Raw genomic sequence first — 25,469 nt, forward strand, 5'->3', positions numbered from 1 at the left:
CCCAGATCCCCTCCAGATTCAATTTAATCCATGGTCCCCCAGAATCCCAGGATGCTTTGCACCTGCCCTACAAGGGCCCCCTTGCAGGGTAGGTAGACTAGCCTTGGCCCAAGCTGTTTGCTCCAGCCAAGCAGGGACACATGCTTTAGCGCCCCCTGACTTCTGGCTTAGACCACTGCAGGCATGTGGCTGCATTTCTGGAATCAAAAGTAAATGTCTGTTCATTTGCTTATTGTTTCAATCTACACAGTTTAGACTAACCTGTGAAGATTGAATAAATTCAGCGTTGGGCTTTTTGACTATCTGTACTTAGAGGTGACAAACTCTTTATACAGCATCCGTGGACTGAAAGGATTCACACATGAGCTTTATGCCTATCACTCCTCTTCCTCCCAGACTGTGCTATGCACACTTCCAAGATCTGGCATATTAAGCCAACTAAGTAGATGTCAACTTTTAACACTGAATATTTGCTTATTTCAGGGGAGTAAGAAGGGCTGCATTCATATCACTTGATTGACAAACTGCTTCAGCCTGATCTCCAAAGCAGCCTTATGGCATCTTCAAATTATGTCAGGTGACTCAGATTATGAACAATTCCTAGAGGCAGTGAGTTCCATATCCAGATTCTACACATGTGGTCAGTTTTGGATGACAGTCCTCCCCTGTTTGTGATAGCTTTACTTGTCCAGCATACCAAAGTCCCTTACTGAGGTCACCATGGCTGAGGGGCAGACAATCTCTCAACAGCTACCTAGGAATCAAATTGTTGTCTGACCTTAGTGCTCTTTATCATTTTCTTTCCCTGTACTTCATTATAACAGAAAAGAATTTACAATCTTCAATTTAAAAAAATTAAATACTCATGGTGCAAGTTACTAACAAGGTTTACTAAACATCTATTGTTGTTTCCTAATCCAGTTCTAGCCCTTTCATGATTTCTCTTTTGTATGTTCTCCCATCCATTTTTTGCCTATCTTGTATTGTAAGTTGCTAGACCATAACTTTAATCTTGCTTGAAAAATACTTTCCATTGCTATACCTCTGTAATAAATTATAGTAAAGATTTACTGCAGCTAAAACAGTATTAATAATAACCAAGATTTATATGGCCCTTTTCTTCTAAATTAATCTCAAAACATCTCCCATTCAAGAAATGACCTGCTATAACTATACTTTGCTGTGAGATGAAGGTGGTATGGCTACAGATGGACCATTAGAAGACAAGATGTTGAAAACTAGTACAAAGTATCAACAAAGAACTTTTACAACTGTTCACTGAGGTGAATTTGCATTTGCAAATCCATGGAGAAAAAATGATATCAGTAAAAAGACAATTCTATTTTTGTGTCCCCCTTTTCTCCTTCTGTAACAGTGAAGGGAAAATAAGAAACTAAAATCTAATTAAATACTAAGTATTATGTTACAGTATAATAAGGAATCTGAGTTAAACAAAAAATGACAATGAATGGTAATTCTCAGCCACAATGTACTTAACTTGCTGTGTTGTACAGAAGCATGGCAGCACATATGGCTTGTAAAATCACCTACTGTTCTGCATCCCTTGCAATACCTACGCACTCTGAAGTGACAGTCTTAATTCAGAATTTTATTTGTTTTGGAAGTTTAAGGTTATCATAAAATAATTACTTCTATATAATACACTATGTCAGACTGTATAACTAAGTCATTAAAAAAGGAAATGACTCTGTAGTGCCATATACAGGACTAGCGCTGGTAATGCAGAATGCAACAGGGAAGCATATGCCTAGAATCAGCCTCAACACAGACTTTGAGAAAAAGATGGGGTCAGTCAATTCCCTATTCTGATAGATGCCTACACTACAGATTCCTTCTCCTCTCTCCAGTGTTTGATAAATGAAAGCTGATTAGAGCAATTCTTGGATCAGGAAGAACAAACAGAACTCTGATCAAAAGATGGCATATATTTTACCCAGGTAGCAGAAAACTGGTAAGACAGCAAGATCCCTGGCGCTGTAAGTCAGCGTGGGATTTTTTGCAGAGTTTTGGGTACCCACATTTAGGAAGGAAAAGACGGACAACAACTCCTTTTTAGTAAGAAAAGTGGTGGAAATCGTTTTTCTTGTCCCATCCTAGTAACAGAGGAAAAAAAGGGCTTAAGCAATGCAGATAGGAAAGCATTTGAGGGAGAGAGGAGAGAGGTGTAGAGTAGAAAGAGTAGGGGGCTAAGAATGAAAGAGGGGCAATGCCTATGTACTGCCTATGGAAGATATTTTTTGCCTTTGCAAACTCATCGTGAAAAAGTCTTGTTGAACCTGAAGTCCACCCCTAATCTTATCAATAATTAGCAGACATAGGCATTGGTTCCAAATATCTAATAAAGAAACAGCATCAGTAATCTATACAGACTTTGTTCTCATTGACAAAGAAGAAAAAGCAGTTCCTACGTGCAGTGTGAAGTCACTTTAAGTATATACTATGTACAATGGTGTACTTCACACTATTCAAGTTTTGTTTCCATATCAACCAAACTATCTTCTGTGTTCTCTGTGGCATCAGAATGTATCGATTGCTTTAATGTACCTTCATTTCTTGCTTAAATGTATCTGTTTGGTACAGCATTTTCTCTCTTTTGCGGGGACTGCAGCTGTTCCTGTCGACTCTTTTGGACAAATGTTTATTATTACATGATTGCCTACTACTGCAGGGGACTGGGCTTGATTACCTGGGAGGTCCCTTCTAGTCCTAAGTTCCCATGTTGTACTCCTTCCATTAATAACTGTGTCAAAAAGAAAATAAACATAATGGAATTTACCCCAGTGAAATGCTAGATGCTGCTACTGTCACATGGTTCTGTTCTAAGTTCAAATATATTACATCAATTTTTACTTACCCCTACAATCACAGTATTCATTTAAAATAAGGAAACTTTTACAAATCAAAATCACATTCATGGTTGTACTTTTTGTTTTTAGATTACCTCTGCCAAAGGTCCAAATGAAAAATACATTTGGGACATACACACATGCACACACATGCATGCACACATACACATGCGCATGCACACGCACGCACGCACACACACACGGTCAAAATAAGGAGGGAAAAATCACCTTAGTTATTTTGCTTTCAGAATTTCTAAATATTTTCCCAATGTCTTGGCAAAATTATGCATTTTAAAAAGACTGCAGGCATTCAAATGATTGTCAGTCATGCAAATAATCACTTACTTACAGTGTATGAGTTTGGTTTGGATAAAGCAAATTACCATTTGGAAATAACTTGAAAAACACTCTGGGCTAAGAGCTTGCTTTATAAATCTTAACTTGGCCACGATATTTCTTAACCTTTTTCTCCTCGATCTCCATTCAGCTGAATTGCACTGTAGTAACACAGTTTATATTAATAAATTGCATTCAGGGCCACAGATGCATTCAACATTATCTGAAACATTTTTGTAAAGAAATGGTAAATGCTGGGCACAAGTGAACTTTATTAGAAGTTACGAAAAACTTCTTTTTTTAAAATCTACTCTGCCTTTTGTGATGATATTGAATTTTATCTATGGAAAATCATTATTACTGATTTCTAAAAGCATTAAAAGGCACTTAAAATAGATATTAGCATTAACATAAGAATAGGAAGTTTTTTTGAATTATGTGTCATTAATTGGCTTACTGACAAACTGAATCGTGTGTGTGTGTTTGTATGTCCTAAATACATGAATAGTTATGATGATGTATCAAAATATAGTTATATTGAAATTATTGCATCTACATGTCTAACATTAGGCACCAGTAGCTGGATTTTTAAATGTCTAAAAGAATGGGAGGCACAAGTCCTTTGCGAGAGTCCTGACTATAAAAAGTACTACTGGTGCTGGTACTGAGCAGATCCATAGCTCTCACTAGTTCCAACAGCATTCTTGAAAATCATACCATTGAGATGTTTGCCCCTGATCCTCAAAGGTATTTAGGCACCTAGCTCAAATTCAAAGCCTAATTGCCCCTAAAAGCAAAGGTGTAAAGTGCCTAATTAGACATTAGCCACATAAACACTTTTGAGGTTTTAGGTCTAAGTGTCTAAATATGTATTCAAAAGGCATAACCTTAGACATTTATGTTCATGAGATTTGAAGTAGTTGAATCCTGTTACATTTTCTAAGCAACTTAAATGCAAGCATTAAATCTATAAACAACAATAAAATTTGTGACCCAAGAGTTAAATGACTCTTCTTTATGTTAACCTTCTACACTTAAAGACTTTGAAATGATGTGCATAGTGCAATCTGGTCAGCAGTGAGGGTTTAAGGTATGAGTATTTAAATAGAATGAACCTTGCCATCAGTTAAAAATCTGGACTTCAGTACAGCCATTTAAGTTCATTAATTTGTTTGCTATATAGTTCTTTCACAAAATGCACTGAACTTCATATCACTTTTAAAATTATAATTAGATTGCAAAACTCTACTATTTGTATTTAGTGCTGGTCCCACTGAAGAGGAGGAGACAAGGAGAGATTTCTGTGCTAGGAAAAACAATTGTCAGGTTTAATCAAAAGTGAAAAGGATCTACAGAATGTTCCCTTTGAGCCACATAACCCATTGCTAATTTCAGGATGGGCTCCACAGCAAGGGTAATAAAAAATGTCCTTCATAGTTACTAAGGAAGAGAAAAGAGCAACTACAACTCCAACAAATGCCAAAATATTCAAGTCTGCTTCATGTTACTGAAATTATTTTTGCCTATCTGTAAGCCGTAAAAAACAGAGCTGGGGGGAAAATCCTGCATCATTATACCTAGGGAAATATAATGTGTCAACCATAGCCTAATGACTTTTACTAATCTCTGAAATTTCTTGTTCCCGCTTCCCCTCTTCATATAAAGAATATAGGGCTGATAAAGCACATGCAAAGGTATTTTTAATAAACAAACAATGGGACATTATCATGAGTGAGCTATGTAGTTACCAAGTTGCACTGACCACCAACTTGGCAACTAGGCATGGCAAAGTTTTAACTGATTTCAATGGTTGAGAATCAGGCCCCACCTTTGTAGTTCTGTATTACTGAAATACTTTTATAAAATGATGGAGGGTGCAGATCAATAACATCTAACAAATTACCTAATAACAACTCTTAAAATGATCTGTTAAAACTTAGCAGTAAGCAAGCACTGTATTTGAGACACTTTATGACATAACATGGAGAATGGAGTCAAATGTACTGACCTGCTCACATCAGGGAACCTGATTGGAAAGTAAAGAACTCGGCACTTCGGTCTGATTATTTTTTCCAGATCCTTTGGTCTGTGGTCAGGAATCAGCTTCATAAATTTTCCAATAGATGTAAGAAATGACTCCATATTAAAAGCAGAGTTGAACACTACAATATCAGCAACCAAACTGGAAAAAAGCAGAGAAAATGAATAAAATGTTCTGAAAGAAAACCCAGGATTATTTTTAAATTGACTAAAATAGGATAAATATTGTGACAGTAACTGATAAATCAAGCAATGTAAATTTATTTTTATTTGATATCAGCTGACTCAGGTATGGTGGAGAGTCTGCTTTTATTCTGAATATCTTGATTGCCGTCCAAATGACTTATCTGCTAAACATTATTTAACAATTTTCATTAAAACTTTAAAAAATAAAAGAATTACAAATATTTAATATTATTAATCTAAAGATCATAACAGTTCTAATCTCTTATAGTTTCATAGTATGTAGGGTCGGAAGGGACCTGAGCAGACCATCAAGTCCAACCCCCTGCCATGGCAGGAAAGAGTACTGGGGTCAAATGACCCCAGCAAGGTGTACATCTAGCCTCCTCTTAAAGACCCCCAGGGGAGGAGCCAGCACCACTTCTCTTGGAAGTTGGTTCCAGATCCTAGCCGCTCTGACAGAGAAGTAGCGCCTCCTGATACCTAGCCTAAATCTACCCTCTGCCAGCTTGTGACCATTAGTCCTAGTCACTCCTGGTTTCTTGAGGAAAGTCTGTTTTGTTTCTTCGTCATGTGTTATTAATTAGCTTGTAAGAATACTCTTGCCATTAGTGATATTATTGCCTTGAAAAGGTATACAAGATATACTGTATCATATGGATAATATGAATGTTACTATTTTTCCTCTGAGGTTTTTAAAGACATCTAAATACTGAAAAAGAAAATTTCTGTCCTGGAAAAGGAGAGAAAAAACTGTTTGATGTACTACTGGTTAATGAAATACAATTTCAGCTAACCAGATGTCAGATAAAGCATCAATAATTATTTTAAAGTACAGGTTCACATGGTTACCTTTTACTTGGTTGCCTAATATTCCAGGGGACTGAACTCCATGACTTAGATAGTTTCTTCCAGTCCTCTGTTTCTGTGTTCCTAATAACCCTAATTTAAACAATTCAAGGTGGCACCATTTTTCAATTAAACAAGATAAATGTCAAAATTTACAATAGAGAAATAATAGATAAAGTAATCACTTAAATGTTGCTAATTTAATTAGGAAACATTTTGGTATATTAGCATAAGAGAAGATTTGATACAAGACAACTCTCTGTCATATAGTATTACCGCTATAAAACATGAAAACCACATTTTGGACTGTGGTTAAATCATAATTCATATATTATTTTGCTTCTGTGATTTTCAGTTTATCAAGCTCATCAGAAGTGCTGATGCAATCCTAACTATACTGGCACAAATGTAATAGTATAACAGACTTAAGAAATGTTTTATGGCTACTTGGTTTTCTCAGTATGTCATATATTGTAATACCGACCCATGGGTCATAAGATACATTGAGGACATGTGTTCATAAGTCACTGGGCTGGTGAAAAGTGTATTTGAGGTGAGAGTCTGTCATTCATCCTTACAACTCACACTGCTGCCTGATCAAGAAAGAAAACTGACACTGCTCACAAAAACAGCAGGAGTCAGCAGGAAAAGCAAGAAAACATTTGAGAAGAAAGAAATAATCTTTTTCAAGTAACCTACAGGAGTTGAACTATTTCACAAAATTTCCCATTAGTTCTCACCTATGATTTCCCACCATATGTTTTCCTCAAACAAAGCCTGAAAAGTTTTTCTCCCTGTTTCTTTTATACATTAGAAATATTAGTTTTTACTGGAGATTTTATGTACCACTAGAAAATCAAAGAGTTCTCATTACAACAAATTCAAGCCTAGGCAACTAAGAGGAAAGTATTAAATCTGATTATTTAAAATGTGTTTTTAACACCTATCTAACAGAAACTCCCAATGATCACTTGGGAGAAGAGTTCTTTTTCCTAAAGAGTCAAAGCATTAAATTGAGTGTAGTCTTTTCTGCCAAGGAATCTTTCAACAAAAACAAAGACTTAATATTTCTTATATTTCTAAAGGAAAAACAAGCAGAACAAAGCTTAAAATATTAAGAAAGGCTAAGACTTCTGTAGTTCTTTATATAGCAGATAAAAAATAGACATAGGTTTTTCCTCCTTGCAGGTAACCACTTGTAGGCATTAACAACTTTCTTCCCTACCATTAAAATTAAGCTGTTTGCAGAGACAATAGTGTTCAAAATATTTTAGAATATATTTGCCATAATATAGGGAGGCAATTGTTGGTTAAAGAAGCATGGAAAGCAAGTATTTGTAGAAGTCTTTCCTATCTGAAACAAGAATTTAATGGTAATACAAAGGAAAAAGGAAAATAGATTACTGCATGCTTTTGTGGTCTAAAATGCATATTTCTGGAAATGCTGCAGAGCAAATTCACTGCAAAGATTCCATAATTTCAGAAATTATGAGGAAATTGTATCACACAAAATACTGAAAGATAAAAAGAATATTTAAAAATATATCCCCACGCTGCCTTATATCATGAAATCTGAAAGTGACTATTACTGTTTTACAAAAGCAATATTTTATTATATTTTCGTATCACTGGTACTTTAAATCTGAAATGCTTTGCGCTTGGAATGGCAGAAACAGATATACAGAACGTTGAGACTACATAAAGATTATCATTGGGGAAATATGAATATGAACTGGCTTATATTATAAAGATACAAATGTTTTACATGTATTCAAAAATGCACAATCTATGTTTCTAATAACTTTCCTAATAACAAATAGGTGAGCGAGATCAAGCAATTGAATTCATTTCAATTCAACCCAATTCAGCATTGCAATTTCATTTAGGTTTCTAGTGTCTAATCACAAAGCTTTTCAGTGTCGCTGTTATTAACTTCTTTCATTAACTTAGATTCAGAAAATACATTTGTTTTAAGTAACAATGAAGGACTAGAGCCTTTAAAATGTCTGCGTATTTTAGCACGGCACAATTTCTGAATTCTACTTGAAAGAAATGTAAAGATTTATCTGGTATGTTTACTGCCCTCTCTCCTTCAGAAAAATGCTGCAGTATGTTTTAATTTTTGCTCATTCCCCTGAAAAACTCTATTTTAATTCAGTTGGATGCAATAAAAGCTACTGCTAAGCAAGAGCTGATTAGCTGCTACTCTGTTAAGTGTGCTTGAAGCAAAACTTTTTTTGTTATGAATAAGTTATGTCTTAAAAATAACTGCAACGTAAGTGTACCATGGAAGGTCTATGTCACAGAGGTGGAATGTAACAATAGTTTGAGGTGAGGTTCCATCTAAAGTAGTTAATAACCTGTTTCTCCCAATGGACATTATTAGTTAGATCTCAGAACTCTGTTTATAACTGTATTGCAATTTATAACAGTGCTGTCATTTAACTAGTGTAGGGTGTCCCAGGTTTAAAAAGCGAAAAAATTGTGCCGAACAGAAGACATTAAACAACACACAGAGGTGTGAGAAACACCTACCATGAAAGAATCTGGTTGTATCCATATTGGAAATCTCTTTCTTGGCATTTCTGGACAGGATACGCCAGTTGGTTCTCATGGAAGTAAAGGACCTTTTTCAATTTGCCAAGGTCAGGCCGAAGGGCAATAAGTTCAGTCAGGTTAAGCACTGAGCTCGCAAAGAGGATCCTGAGAAACAAGGAGAGTAGTGTTTACTGTCTATGAGCATGCTCAAAAGGGTCACCCTTTACCCTTCTCCTCCCCTTCTCCCCCCACAAGAAAAACATAACCCCTATAGGGACACATCAATAGCTAAGCCTTAATACCATGTAGCAGCATTCTAAGTTTTGATCTCTTAAAAAGCAGCTGCTAAGAACTGAACTAGAAAAGCACTGAATCTCATTGGTCTTCTCAGCTCAGTTACAGAGAGATGCAAAATAAAAAAGCTGGATGGATTTTATTGAAAAAGGCAAGAAAAGCTCTATCTGAAGGACAAATGGAACAAAGATAAGGCTGACTGGGGAATACTTTGCTTGCCAGTTTCATTACACTTTACTTCTTTATGCAACCGACTACTGAAATTCAATATATGAGCAGAAATGGCACATGTTCATGTTATGACATAAACCCTTTTGATTTATGCAGTACACTTATCTGGTGTGGTCTTTTTCTTTTCTATGTTTTCTTTTCTCATTTTTATTAGGTATACTATATATTATTTTGTTGTTGTTGTTTTGTTTCCTTGAACTCCAATATTGCCACCGTACTTGTTACTATTCCATAGTTCATAAAATTATATAAAGTGAGTACAAAAAACATTAACCCACTGATTTTTTCTTTTACTAATTTTTTACTGATTTGTTTGCAATAACTTTACAAACAATCAGAAAATTAACTTATCTAAATCTATAGAATAAAATCTTGGTCCCAATAAAATTGTATTGATTCAATGCAGTCAAGATTTCACCCATAAGTAAGCTAGTATTTAATATCCTCTGGATAGTGTGATTTTGATGTAAACCAACATTCTGAATCATTGTGTACTATATATCCATAGATTTGTATTTTAACTCTCAACAAACATTTGAAATTGTTTAATCTTAAATAGAGCACCAAGCTGAAACAGTATATTTCTCACTAATTTGCTAGCCCAACATCCAGTCTAATAATGTAAACGTAAAATAATAATCCATTCTAATAATGCAAACACTGGACCCTATAACTTTTGCCAATTTCTTCGTATTTTATTCAAGACAACTGGCCAATTGATACCATGGAATGATAATCCATTTGCACTGGTTAGCCTTTCAAACTTTCCATTGCCTGAGATAGCTAGATGTACATTAGTGTTTCCAAAGTATTCTGTACACTAATTATAAACTTAGAAACGTTGAAAACTTAAGTCATTCTATAGGTAATCACAGGACCTACTGAACATACGTAGCCAGAAGGCAGCTGTTATTAACTCTCATCATCATGACTCAATCCTGACCCAGAAAAATCACTACCAGATTGGGACAGTAATGATAGATACATGCGCATTAAATATTTGGTCTTTCTAATAAGGTTGTTAAATAGGGTGTCAAATAAGATAGAAGCACTTGTTATGAGACACGTCATGACCAACAAATCATTTCAAAGAAGCCATAAAACTTGTCAAGAGTGATAAAAATCTTTTGACCCCTAATCACCTAGGCAGATTTAAAGAAGGATAAAAAGACTTTAAAATGTGTCCTAGACATTTCACTGAACGTAGAAACCTCAAAGTCCTTGTCCAGAGGAGCTTACAATCTAATTTTAGTCATAAGAGAATGAGTGAAAGAAACAAACACTAGTGGGGGATACAGAAGGTCAAAGATTACAATAATAAGATTAAATAGTTATTTGGGTAAATTGTAGGCTTGTGTTGATGATGTCACTGTACATCCCCTCCCTGCTTGTTCCACAATACTTTCCCCTCTTCTCTACCAGTCTAACTGATTCATACAGTTTAGAGCGTGTGGACCTGGCACAAGACACAGCTTCTTTGGAGATATTTAAATGGAGAGAAAAAAAACAAATATGGGACATCTAGATAGAAAACATGGGTCACATCACGGAAAAAGGCACAAAGGAAGGAGAACACAGTCAAACTCTAAAGGGTAATACTACTGTTGGAGAAAAAGATTCACCAGGAAATATCATGACAAATAAGAACCAAAGGCTAGGGCTAGGCCAGAATCATGTAGCACACTGTTGTTTGATCACAATATGGTAGACATGGATGAAGATAATAGAGGGAATCTGAAGAAAATGGTTGTATCAACAGACAACAGCACTTTGGACGAACTAAAGGATGCAATGGAGGCATTAGAAAAAACCTACAAATAGAAAGTATTTGGAAATGAATGGTGAAAATGACAAGGACTTAAAAAACGTTTTGGTTATTCTGACACAAAAAGAAAGGTTAGATTTTTTAAATATTAGACAAAAAGTGGCAACAGTTAATAACCTAATCAAATTTCATTATAACGGAAAATGTATGAATTTGAAATAATTTTATTTTCCCACTATGTGTGAACAAAATTTAAATTGATCACAGCATTATAAATTGTCCTCAAGACCCCTTATGCTACCCCATAATATTCTTCCATAATATAATCCTATATACATTAGCTACACCCTCAGCCTTGTTGGCACAGAAACTATTCGTGACTGGCAATAACCAATTTCTGAGACATTATAAGCTTGAGTAATACCTGACAGTAGAAGTCATTGTGAACATGCCCACAGAGAAGTAGTGTATATGGCTAATGGACTCATGCAGGGCACTGGAGGATATGTTGAAGAGTATTTCCACTTAACACCTATTACTAGGGGAGGAAAGGAAAGTTTATTACAATGTAATATGTGACATAAATATATGTCAGTTGTCATTCTACGTGACATCAACTTTCATTTTACCTCAGGTTATTATTTAAGTAATAAATCCTAACAAGGTGAGCTTTATCATCCCACTGAGTATATCCGGGAGGTAAAGACACAAGGTGATAGCAAGAATGCTGGAAACATGATAATTCCTGACAGCTGCTGCTTGAGCACAAGTTAAATTGAACAGTTTATCTCAGCATAAAGATGTTATAAGGTTTTATGTTTAATTTAAAAAAATTAACATAAAACCCAGAGAAAGCAGAGTTAGGCAATCTTTCACAAACATGACATACTACAATCACTGTATAAGCTGGATTAGTACTTATTACCATGCTACTAGAGAATTAAGCTGTTTTTAGACCACCAAAGAGCTTTAAATTGCAACTTTTGTCTCTGTAAGAGAAACCTATATTTAAAACGTCTGCTAAATTCAAATTAACAGCTACATCATTAGCTTACCATCTCACAAAAAGTACATTTAAACTGCTATTACAGTCTTCTTATCTAGACCCATAAACACTACAAACATGTTAATATATACAGTAAGCTTCTATACCCTATATTCTCTGTACATATTACCATGAAATGCATGCTAAAAGTAACCCTTCTTAAGTGGCTAGCTGCCCTAAGTGACCACCAGAAGGTACCCCAAGTATATTTCATAGTTGTAAATGACTTTCCATACAACAAACAAACCAGCTCCCAAGTGACTAGACAAACTGTTTTGGACTTCCACAGCCACTTAGAACATCCCATATACATGCCAAATTAACTACACTTATGCTTAACTTGAATCACATAATAATCCCTCTGACTTCATTGGGACTGCTTATGTGAATCAAGTATAGCACATGCTTAAGTGTTTGCAGGTTTGGGCCACAATTTGTGGATAATCTGAACTTTGTGTATTTTTGTCTATTGAGATGTCCGGTTGAAACACTGAAGGGCAGTAAAATAAAATAAACTTTGCATTTTTATTTCACTTATAATTACATTAATGACCAATCAGAACAAAGATTGATACAATTTACATTAAGTAGTTTACAAAAATAGAGTACTGTTGTTTAAGTATTTTTAACTGCATTATAAGCTTTCTACTTGGTATCACTTAAGTAATTATGGTGTTACTCTCAACCTTTCCATTTTGTTCTCATGGAACTTTACTAAAAGACCACAACCTGTTCCTTTCTTGAGTGGCCCCATAATGGAGGACTCAGTGCATACATAAATATATACGCATAATGCACATACAGGAAAAAGCAACACTGCCTATACTGATATTCTTGACTGCTACCGTTACATCTTACGGTTTCACAGTGGTAGGGAGATTACACTAGGCCAGAAGAAAGAGGACCATGCAGCTTACGTGGCTGTTAACTTTATTGTTCTAACGAGAGCCAAAACTGAAAACCAACATGTTGCCTAAGGAAGCACAGAGCAAATCAACATTTAAAAAACAGTACCATTTTTAGCATTTGAGTCACAAATTGGAATCTAGTAATTAATGTAGCTACTGTCCAGTAAATCTGTATGGCTTGAATCTCCACTGCACACCCAAACTCCTGCACTGTTGCTATAGAATCTCACACTAACACGCCTTCCCAACATGCCCCCATTGTCTCCCCTGTGTTTCAACATATGAGGTGACAGAGTTGTGAGACAGAGACTCTTCCTTCATCTTTATACTGACAAAGTCCTCCAACAAAGAAGAAATATTCCAATTCAAATCCGTGGCTGCCTATAAACCCATTCTGTCCAACAAACCTGGAGCATGGGATTGAACTGGAATTCAAACAGAACTCAGCAACACTTCTGGTCTTATGAAAAATTAAATAATTTAGCTTGTAAACGTCAGTGTATACATAAATGTATTATCAATGATTCTCTAATCTTTCACCAGACTAGAGGTGTTATTTACTAATTTCTGCACTGGAAATTTCCTTTTTGTTGAGGAAATCTGTCAGTACAAAGATGATGGAAGAGCCTCTGCCCTCCCATGTGCTGGAACACAGAAAAGATATTGGGGGTATTATGGGAAGGAAAGACAGTGTTCCAATGAAACCCTATGGCAGCAGAGCAGAAGCCTGTGCAGTGGAGATTCAAGCCCATGAATATTTACATTAATAGTATATAATTTATGACTGAAATGCACAGCTGTCAGGAAAGTCAGTATAAGCACTGCTAACTCTTCTCTTCTATGTACTGATTGGCCCAATTCCTTCCAAAGCTTGGGGTGGATTTCAACTGAACATAGATAGGAGACCTCTAAGCAAAAACAGGTGCTACAAAAAGGAATATTCATTAGGTGGAATTTGTTCAATTTACATTGATACATCAACAAAACATCGAGGGCACTGTGATGTTGGAAGTATCATCTTTGCAAAAGATCCAAAGCTGAGATCTTGACCATCTGTAGTAATCAAAAATTCCATTGCACTTCCACAAGCCTAGAGATGTTAACTACTACTTTCTGGTCAAATTCCAGTGTAGATAATAAATTATCTCTATCAATTTATTTCCTAAAATTTCAATTGAACAGGGAAAGAAGTTTCACTTCTAGTCCTTACATGGTTTATAGTATTCTACAGTCTTAAAAACATTCACAGACTTTCCACCCAAACTCAGTTGTACACATAGATGAAACTGTTAAGCTCTTCAAAAGCAGAGACCACAAATATATATGTGCAGCTTTGAACATATAAAGACCAATCTTGATTAAAAGTCTACTACAATAGAAAAATAATAAAACAACACTGGACAAGGAGGGGCACTACAGCAATGGTTATGTTTCATTATGAAATTACCTTAAATATATTTAACTACTTTAGCAATTAATTGTAGCTGTTAGAGGACACATTCTACAGTGAGGCCAGTATAAACCTATCCTTCTGATATGGGGAATGAGACCCTGGGTAGGATAACACACAACTCAAAATTCTCCTTCATGATACCTGTCTGTACACCAGCATTAAACGTGTGGGGTGAGTGTAGGGCCAGAAGATGAACTACTGTACTGAGAAGCCCATCCAACCTAAGAAGCATGTAAGCAAAGATTGTGGTAACACCACACCTGTTTGGGAACACTCCGTCCTCTCTTCCTTAGCCTTTTAAAAGATTACCATGAGGCCAGCCCAGCTATAGAAGCACAAATGGTGCAGGCTATTTCTGGTTTATTTCTTAAAATGCAGCATTAATTGTTCATCAAATAATTTTATTACTGCATGAAATATGTAATAGATGTGCTTTTGAGTACCATTCTAGAACTTTCATACATGATCAACTTGTAAAAGGCATATTTTCATCTATATCTGCTCAATACATATAAAATGGTATCAAACATAAAACACTGGCCATTTTAAACAGTAAATGACTTTGAATTTTTAACAATAAACGCTAGTAAATGATAATAATATGTTACGCCATACAATACAATAAATAATAAATTAACTCTAATTTCTTTTTGACATAATATGTACAAATGTCAAAAGGCTTATAGATGTTACAATATATAATATAAATTAAGTTTTAACATAGAAAGCAATTTGAAATGTTTATAGAAATAATTAAGTCTTACTATTGTAGCGCTCTTTATTTTTCAGAATAAGTCACAAGGTTTGTCATCCCTTACATCTTAATTAGACCATGTGTTTGTCATATTTATTTGTTAAGTACTTTCATAAACATTTACAAATATTAATTGCAAAGAAAAATATTTTTTCCTCTTGCTATAATACATATGAATACGTAAGTAGTAAATAGTCATGATTCCCACTAGGTCATTCATTTTAGATTTGGGGTTTGTTTTTCATACAATAAGACAGCAGAAACCAACTGTTCCTTTCCTTACATAGATAAAATACTTTGAATGTCCTTTTTTGGAGGGGAAAGGGAGGGGTCTGGAAACAGATATGTATTCTCCAATAACATTCCCAATGCTCATTGATTCTATTGTTCAATAAGCAGATGGAGGCTGGATATATTTTCTAAAAATAATTAACTTACTACTACACCTCAAAGATTTCTTTACAGCATTCTTTCCATCTAACTATATTTCCTTGTACCAAACCAATCTCTAGCTATCTTACTGAAATGTGCCAGTTCCAGCCTTGCACACTGTTTTTAATCTTCTCTGCATTTGCTTTTTCCGCAGCCCTGAAGAATTCATTGCATGCAAAAACTTATCTAAGTCCATCCAAATGAAGTTGGGCCACTAACAGATACCACCCAGAAAAATCTTCGCTTCGCACATATTTCCTGTTTTATTTTCTAGCACCACTTCTCCATTTTATAGCTTCTACAAGGAAGCTTTGTGTGAGTTCATTCTGCAAGTATCTGGGTGGGATTTCAAAAGCAGTCTTACTCTGCCCCTATTAAAGGTAAGAAGACTTCAGAGACATTAGCCAGTTTTAGGCTAACATTAAACATCTCTGATAATCCCACTCCTTAACAACTCCTGTAGTAGTCAAGTAAATTATTTTAGGTTTTTAGTCCAAGCAATTTGGGATCACTATTAATTTCTTCCTGTAACAACTGACTTTTGCTTCAGCTATCTAACCATATTTTAGTACAATTGGAAAGTTTTGAAAGCTAAGCTGAAGTTTCCTCTCAGATTCCAACTGTAACAGATAGGTCTTTTGCTGGGAGCAGATCAACATGGCTCTGCTGACTTTAGCGGTTTTACTCCAGCTGAGGATCCAACCTAATTTTTTCCGCACAACTGCCTTGGAATCAGGACATACTGAAAAAGTTGGGTTTTTTTAAAAGCTAATCAGGTAAGTATGTTAATATTAAACTGTAACATAAAAAAGTAAGGTTGAAATATTCTTTTTAGCGATAGACTTTTATATTCAACTAAAGGCTCTAAAGAATGCTTTTTATTTTTGTAGGTAACTGCACTGAAGCTTCCGCAAATTTAAGAAAAGTATGATAATAATGGTCGTCTGTCCCCAGATGTCTTTCCTGCTCATGCAGGGGGCTGGACCTGATGATCCTTCAGGGTCCCTTCCAGCCCTATGATTCTAATTTTCTCCCTCATTTGTAATTAAATTTTCCTTCAATTAATCACTGACAGATGCACTTTTCACTTTCATAGCCAATTGTTCTCCATAGGCTACATCATCCTTTCTTTGTCCATAAAAAGAGGGGATCAAGACCAAACAGTTATTATTGGAGTGACAGCATACAAAAACTATGTACTATGTTCACAAAAGCAAAATGCAATGTTAACAAGAAAGTGCACCCCATTGCTGAAATATAAATATTGGTGGAGTTCCTCATATCTATGAATAAGTATTTGCACAGCACTGGCTATTTGTGAGTTACTAGAAACTAAATACAGTTACAGACATACAAGATCTTTGTGATATGCCAGGATCAGAGAACCAAGGCATTCTTGACTGGAGTGAAACAACCAGCATGAATACTAGACATTTTTCCAAGGAAAAAAGGAAAAAAATGTATCTATGACAAAGCTGCCTCGGTTTTGGGATTGCACTAGCACAATGAGAATACTGGTGAGAGACAAGCTCTGTTGATGGGAGACCAAATTCCCTTACCTGAATTTGAAACATTTCTGGCTAGAGTTTCCTTTCTGGATGATAGAGCATTTGCTTCCTGAGCTTCTTGGATATAACATTCATTTTCCTTTGATTATGTAGGGAGCAAATTTACTGCAAATTCTTGTTTGCCCGAGCCACCAAGCAATGAGATTCTTTTTGAGAAAACAAATATATAAAAGGGTCTATGGAAGGAAACAAAAGGCTTGAGGCTACATCCAGTTGTCCTCAACTAATACTGAGCTTGTTCTTGTGTGGACCAGGTATGTTACACAGCCCTTGATCCCAAATGCAATTATTTTGGGCTTGCTTCTGTGGTGGTATATGTTCTGCCAGCCTGATTTATTTAAAAGCTTGACTTGTATCTGCTTGGACCCATCCACCAAAATAATGACTCAGTAAATTTCCTCAAGTTAATAACTTTGCTGAGGATCTGATACAAGACAGAAGCATACAAAGATACTTCCTTTCAAAGGTAAGGCACTGTCTTTTCTGCAACAAGAAATCTTATTGCGTAGGGGTTGGCAACCTATGGCCCACAGGACAGATCTAGAGCATGGACTGATTCTTTCTGGCCCACAAAGCTTGGGCTTCTGCAGCATTTCAGTGGCTGGGTTTGAAAGGCTGGCTTACCCCAGACCAAGCATTTCAGGCCCATCGCTTTTGAAACATTACCAGCACTTGATGTACACTACTCACCAAGATGGCGAATCAGCTGAATCAGTTAATTGGTTTTGAGAAAGACCATAGCTTAGTAGCATCCTTATTGTCTGAATGGTGACTCTGACTTTAGATAAGGCTTGCATAAGAAAAAGAGTGAATGTTATTGAAAGTTTCTATTAATGCTACCTGCATTTTCACAAACTCTTGTGAAGCTGATACTATACTGAAGGGAAAAGATATGTTGCACTCTGAGATTAAAGCCTAAAAAAATCTCAGCTACTAAACAGGGAAATGGAAATATGGTGTTTCTCATTTACTGATGTGCACTGGTTATAAATAGATGTGCAGATAGCAATGGTTATGTAGTTTGAGGTCTCAATCATGACTTTTATTTCTTTATGGATCTCTCATTTAAGGTATCAGATTTTATTTTTGTATGTCTGATGTTCCCCAAATATTTTCAAAACCAAAGTAGGTGGAAGACAATGTACCTACCTGGATTTGGCTGCCTGTGAAGGCCCTATATATTCAGAAGCCCACACTCTCACAGAAGTCTCTCTAAGGCAGAAGCAGCAAAGCCATGACTAATGGAAATCAGCACATTTATCTTTGGTGGTGATATCAAAATAAATATTAATGTTCTAGCCTTATAGATCACCCATTAGAAAGAAAGAATTGGTGGGATAAGAGGCCCTTTACTACCTGCCAGTCAGCGTTCCCTTTAAGCTGTGCGGTGGTGCGAGCGTGCCTGGCAGCACAGCCATGCACGCTGCACAGCTTAGAGGGAACGTTGCTGCTAGTTCTTTCACATCTGGGCTACTATCCCTCTAATCCATCCATACCCATCTGTTGGGGAAAAGAGGTGGATAAAAAGCATAATAACCTGCTCCAGAAACTAACAGCAGTATCTTAGGGCATTTGTACACATTTGTATCAAAGGTGTTTTCATTCAAAAGTGCACCACCACCATTTTCTCAGAGCTGATGAACATTTCACCATCTATACAAATGCACACAATGCAGCACTGGGTGCCTCAGCTCATGTGCAAAGCAGACTTGATTAATCCTATGTGTATAAATGCCTATACATTAGAGCAGTAACCTGCAGAGCAAAACTTAAGAATGAAAGTGGAATAGTTAGGGCACACATCAGCAGTTCAGCCCAATAACTAGTATTTTAAGTCAGGCAAAAAAATCTCAACCCCACCATTCAACCTTTCCAGGGTATCTGAGAAAGGATATACACCTCTGGTTAGGCAAGCTCCAGACCTCATAACTGTAGTTTAAAATACATAAAATACTGATGATGCTCTTGCTTGAAACAGTTTTTCCCCTTCTTTATCTCTGTTTTGGTATTTTACCATATAAGTCTCAAAGTCTCATTTGAACTGCTTGTTTTCCTCTCTCAAGCAAGGAAAATTCTCTTGGGAGATGGCTGGTTTTCAGGACTTGCCTGTGGCTGGGCCTTTTCACCATTACTTTAGTGCATGTTACACTCAGAAAGGGTTGTCATGAAGACCTGGTAGTGATGTTTATCCATCGAATTATGCTCCAAGAGAGACTAGGAGAGAAAAATCTGCCCTTGCCCTGCTGCATTCTGAAGATGAGCAGGAGAACCCTCACCAAGGAATCTCTCTCAATCTGCTATTTGTATGCTCCATAAAAAAACTCATTTTTCCTTTGCACCTCTCCTAGTGCTTTGTAGAGGAATCCTACTCTTCAGAAGATAAAGGGGAGAGCTCTATTTCTTCGATTAGTGTTTTTTTTATTGTGCTGATTATAAGGGAATGAACATTTCTGAGATGTTTTAATTCTTATTCTGCATCACCTGTCTTCTTCCTCTGTCATGAGATGGGAATAGGAAGAAAATTCAAACCTACAGGCCTGGGAGAAGAAGCAGCATTGTGGCTAAACTTTTGAAGGGATTTGTTGCCATGACAGATAGGGTTCAAAACCAGAGTTTTAGAGTTTGCTGAATTAGCCCAGAAAGAGACTTCCAGCGGTCTTACATTTTGTCCAAGGGAGATTCCTGGATGTGGGCTGGATATAGACTGAACCCTGCCAGCCATGGAGGTTTAAAGGGAGTCACTAGCCTGCTTGCAGTAGTGGGGGATACCATCTTAAGAGATGTGGAGGGAGAGAAAGAGAAGGAAGCTGAAGTAAATACAGCCTGACATTTGAGAGATGCCTGTATCTCCACAGTACAGGAAGAGGTCACCATACAAGCACAGACTGGCTGTGGGCTTTCCCTCTCTGTCACGCTGCTTTCTTCATGTGAAAGCAGAAACACACAGAGTCCCAAAGACTAGAAGATTTAAGAAAATGCTGTCTACTGATAAGGTCAGATACTTACATCTAGAAATTTTAAGCTACTTCCCTCCATGCCCCAGCCTCCTCTCCCAACTTTTAACTGCAGCAGGGAGGCATTGGTCTACTTGCAGCTGAAGAGGCAGATAAAATCTGATATTTTCCAGAAACGGAGCCACAGCTCTCTATTGCCAGTCCCACAACCTTTACTAATCCAATCTCAAGGACCTCATCATGAATAAAAACACCTATCCAATCAAATAAGGCCAACTATACAGCAACAAAAATACTGTCCACACCCCTGCCCTGCCACCCCTCCAAATTCTGGAGAATATTCAAAACCCGTAAAAAAAAAAAAAAAACACCACAAAGTTCTAACGAGCCTTAAATTCATGTAAGTGAAGTAAATTAAGACCAAGGTTGATTATTTTTTAATTTTACCCAACCCTCTGCTCTCCCCCATTTAAAAGCCTGATCCTTTTTAGGACAGAAGATCTGCCTAAGAGACTTCCACTGCATCTTGTGTACTCCAAGAGCAGACAAGGAATAGGATCTCAATTACCTTATTAAACAGTTTCACAATTCCAGAATCCATCAAACTGCTTCTGTCCCAACCATGTCAAGGTTCATTTTTAATGCCAGTTTTACAGATTGGGCTTCAAACTCTGTCTACAAATGTGAATATCGCTGCAGATAGGAGCATGTTTTTATGACAAATGGATTCAAACATTTTGCAACATCGATTTTGCTCAGATTTAATTTCAGGATGTCTAAAATTCTAAAGTAAACACTCAATGCCCTTAAAACATTTAGTGACAGATTATTCTGTGTTAGCTAACATTTTCAAAAACCCTGGCACCCCAAAATGTCTACCCTAAAGGTTGTAAGTGCTGCATAAAAAAGGCTATCTTAGAAAAGCAGGATTCTCCAAAAAAAAAATAACACAATCCTTGAAAAACTGAGACTGTCACAAACCTGAGCAGCTGGCAACTCTATCACCATGAAGTATCCATATGGAAGACCGAGATGTGTCAAACTACCCAAAATGATTTTGGATAGTGTAGAAGATGGAATAAATAATTCAGTATCTTCAACACTTTCAACAGCAGGTAGTAGATATGCTACCTGCTTCTACAATGTGCCAAAATGAAACGTGAATAAGAGAATGTAGCTCTCCCCAAACTGTTTTCATGTCGATATATTGCTCGAGGAAGTTCTCTTTTTTAGAGGCATATGATCCCTATCAGAAGTCTGTCAGTATCAGGCAACAGTACAGATTTAAAAAAAAAAAGTATAGAAGAAATCATATGTTCATTAAAACTTTTTTAATATGTATGTACCTTTTTAAAAAGGTAGATTTATTGTTTATAAAGCTGTGTTAATGAAATATAATGATTCAAATTTTATACACAAAAATAACTGGAAATTCAAAGGCCACAAAAAACATTATTTAGCCATCTTACTCGCATGTAATATTTGACATTCTGCATTAATATAAACAAACCAGAATGTCCAATGTAGGTTACCTGAATTTGCAGTTATAACCATAATCTAAAATTTTCTGATTTCTGTCCTTAAAAAAAAACCTCCATCAAGTTAAAAATATTGTGTATGTTACCCTTTTCTGTTTTTTATAAGGAATAGTCAAACTTTAAAATACTATGTAATGTTATATTTGTAATTATGCAAGCTAAACCTCTCCATTTGAATATTATCCATGTCTATACCGAGGCAATAAGGTTTCACCAAAATATAGAAGCTCAGTTGCTCCACAACACAGACAATTGACAATGTATCAACCAGTGATTCATTCTGCTCACTAGATCCATGTGGAATGGCTGGTCAAATTCAAAGTTTCAGTTCTTCTCTCAAAATCATTACTTGAAACCAAGTTTTTGATAGAAGACCTAGATAATAAGCTTCCACAACAGTGAGACCCACTTTCTCAAAAGTCCGGCAGAGATTTCCTCACAACCTAATCAGTGTTGATGCTGCAGAGTGACTCATATGAGTATATAAAGGAGTTACATGCCACTCAATGATATTTATCACTCAGAAGTTACTCAGGCTGGAATATGGAGATAGCACATGAGCTAACATTCAGAAGTAATTCCATGAGGAATATCACAGTTTACTGTAGATATAGACCAAGGGGGCGCATCTGCACATATAAGTGATGTGCGCTTGCAGCAGCTCAAATAGCAGCGGTACAAATTTGTGCCAGAGATTTGTGCCTCAGCACATGTGCCTGAACATGCACTTTGGCGTGTGGCAAGTTGTGCCACTTGGGATAAACTGATTATTCCCAGCTCCTCCCAGATCTGCAGCCAGAGGGAACTGAAGGCTGGGGCCAGCACCTGTGCTGGTCTCAGCAATATAAAAAGTTGCCCTGGTGAGCAGCTCAGGGCTACTTGCTCTCAGGAGCTTCTGAGACCTGGCCCATCCTACCCCACATCTTTAAACGGGACCAGGATGGCTCCTGCCACCACCCGCAGATCCTGTCCATGCATTGGGCCAGGCTGGGTCCTGCTTCCAAGTGCCCCACACACCATTGGGCAGGGCTGGTTCCACGGAGGCAGGACCTGGCCCAGATCAAACCACGGCCCCTGTGTGCAGTGCTGGGACTCCACGTCACAGCAAGAGCGGCCCAATCCTGGACAAAGGCACAGATGGCACAGGCAGTACTGGGTTTGAGGTGGCTGGGACCATGCCATGAAACAGGCAGAGCTCAGTCTGAGGCAGTCAAGGCCACACCGTGATGCAGGGGGGCTCTGCCAGCAGCAGGCCCTGAGCACCCAGCTGCTGCTGCTGCTGAGGGGGCTGTGCAACAGGCAGGAGGCAGGCGGGGGACCCCCCCGCCCCCCCGCATAAGTCCCCTCACACAAACAGAGTCCCCCTGCACACAACCTCCCCACCCCCACATCCCTACTTCTGGGGACAGCGTCTGGGTCACAGTGCAGCCTTGCCCCATTCCTGTGTGCTAGGGAAACAGGTGAAAGGGGCAGGCATAGAGCTGCTCTGGCCAGGTGCTTTGAAGGACTCAGGGTCCGGTTGCCTCAGGGCATACTGTGCCCTGTGCCACTTTTTCCCCCCGCATGTTTTTTGATACCAGGATATCCTGGTATCAAATTGAGAGTTGGCATTGCAATTACACAGTGCGGAAGACATGTTTTGGAAGTGTCTCAAACTGCTTTGAGGCACCACAAAAGGCATGTGCATGCTTGCCTAGACGTGCCCAGGGTGGGCAAATCCAGCCCACGGACTGGATTAGGCCTGCAGTAGACTCCCAGCAGCCCCTGACACACCACTCTGGCTGGTCTCCATGGAGACCTCAGGAGTGGTGGAGCCGTGACAGCATGGAGCTGTAATTCCTTGAGACTCCATGGAAACTGGCTCAAGTGGCAGTGGCAGGGCACACAACTGGGCAGGGAGCTGGCAAAGGCCCCAGCTCCAGCCCATGCTGACACCACTGCAAAATCCCAGCCCCAGCCCTGGAGCAGCTCCCCATCCAGCCATACCTTGCCAGCCCCACTCTGGCTGGTCTCCATGGAGACACATGTTGTCACGTCCCTACTGCTTTTGGGGTCTCCATGGAGACTAGCTGGAGCGACGCATGCAGGGGGTGCTGGGAAATGGAGTTTTGCTGCCAGGTGGATCTGTCATTTTGCCCACCCTGATATAGACTGTTTTCAATCACTTACATGTTGCAATCAATAAGTTTGAAACTCAGGAGAGCACACAGTCGCTGAAGACTATAACCATGTCCTGCTTCGCAAGAAAATAGTAGAATGAGAGGAGATCTCAAAAATAAATCGTCTTCTAATATCTGGAAAACTGAAGAATGGCCAACCACAATTCTACAAAAACCTTCCAAAAATAGTTCATTTCATCCTGGATAGACTGAAGTATCTATCAGAAGAAAGATAAATCCCAAAGTATTTCTAGTACAGACTACAAATGGTAGAGCCTGAAAAGGAAGTTCTACCTTAGTTCTCATGCTATATTAAGCAAGCTTTGAGGTACGCATGGACAATATCATGAGCTTATTAATTTATATTTATACAACACAATTTTTAGTGTAATACATATTGATGAACCATTTTATTTCATTTGCTTCTGGAACATAAGCCTCTAACTCCAGCACCAATAGAAAGGAAGAAAAAATAACACATGTAGAAAGAAAGGCAGCTTGCTTTGCAACAACTGTCACATCTAGGATGGCTGACACTGGGAGATAGGGGACTAAACAGAAGGACAGAGAATGCCAGAAAAACGCAACAGAGGATTTGGAGAAAGAAAAAAGATGTTAAATATATAAATCTTACAGGTATGTACTTTAAAATTCTGAAACAAAGTGGCCAACCCTGCTAACTGGGAAACAAAGCAGCCTTCCAACATTTTGCAAAATATTAACCCATTACATATATTTTTCTCTGGTGCGTTGTTAAAAATAATAATTTAATTAGTATTGATCTGCATTAGTACTAGGGTTGTCAAATTATTTAAAAATTTGCTTGTAATTAGTTGTGTGATTAAAAAATTTAGTCGTAATTAATAGCAATTTTAATCACACATCTAAAATTCAAAATTATGCAAAGAAAAGCCCAGGGAGGAGGGACTTCTACATGCTCTGGCAGGATGTGGGGTACTGTGGGTCAGGAGTGAAGGGCAGCAGCAGGGCTGGGGGGGGCTGTGGCGGGGCATATCATTGCCTTTCATACAACCATATCACCTCCCCCCACAGGTGTCCCCTATTTTGAAACAGGAAATATGGTAACTCTACAGGAATGCAGCTCAGCAGCATATAAAGCAGTGCCCAGCAGGTAACTCTGTGGACAGGAAGGGGCAGGGGAGCAGATCGACGCCCCCACATTAAAGGAAGGAGTGGGGCAGGGGCAGGTGTAGGGGCTGAAGTGAATAGGACCTCCGGACCTGGGCGGGTCATGGGATGGAACGGCAGGTGGCTTGTCCAGGGGGTGTGGGGGGGAAACATAGCTCCCTGCCATTGCATGTACCCCTGGGGGGACATGGACCCCTGGAATTTATAATCGGGGCAGAGGTGGGCTGCTGTCTGTGGGCTGGGGCTCTGCACTCTATTGCTTTTGCCTGGGGACCCACGCAACACCATGTTATACCTCCTGCCACCAGCTGGGCAGGGGGCATGGCGTGACCAGCATGCAGCTCCTGGAGCAAAAACAGCAGGGTACAGAGCCCCAGCCCACAGCCTTCCTCTGCCCTGAGCATAA

The 25,469-nt window shown here is 38.0% G+C and overlaps 1 protein-coding gene across 3 annotated transcripts in view; it reads right to left on the bottom strand.

Moving 5' to 3' along the window:
- The window catches only part of GTDC1 (glycosyltransferase like domain containing 1), a 293,667-nt gene that overhangs the window by 118,764 nt on the left and 149,434 nt on the right, over positions 1 to 25,469 (bottom strand). For all 3 annotated transcript variants that reach the window (XM_019553901.1, XM_019553900.1, XM_019553902.1), the window contains 2 exons: positions 8,811 to 8,978; positions 5,212 to 5,385 (listed from right to left, as the gene is read on the bottom strand). In XM_019553901.1, coding sequence (XP_019409446.1) covers positions 5,212 to 5,385; positions 8,811 to 8,978 — 342 coding nt within the window. The remainder of the gene's footprint in view (positions 1 to 5,211; positions 5,386 to 8,810; positions 8,979 to 25,469) is intronic.

This window comes from Crocodylus porosus, unplaced genomic scaffold (assembly GCF_001723895.1).
Source record: "Crocodylus porosus isolate Cpor-Errol unplaced genomic scaffold, CroPor_comp1, whole genome shotgun sequence".
Taxonomy (NCBI): domain Eukaryota; kingdom Metazoa; phylum Chordata; order Crocodylia; family Crocodylidae; genus Crocodylus; species Crocodylus porosus.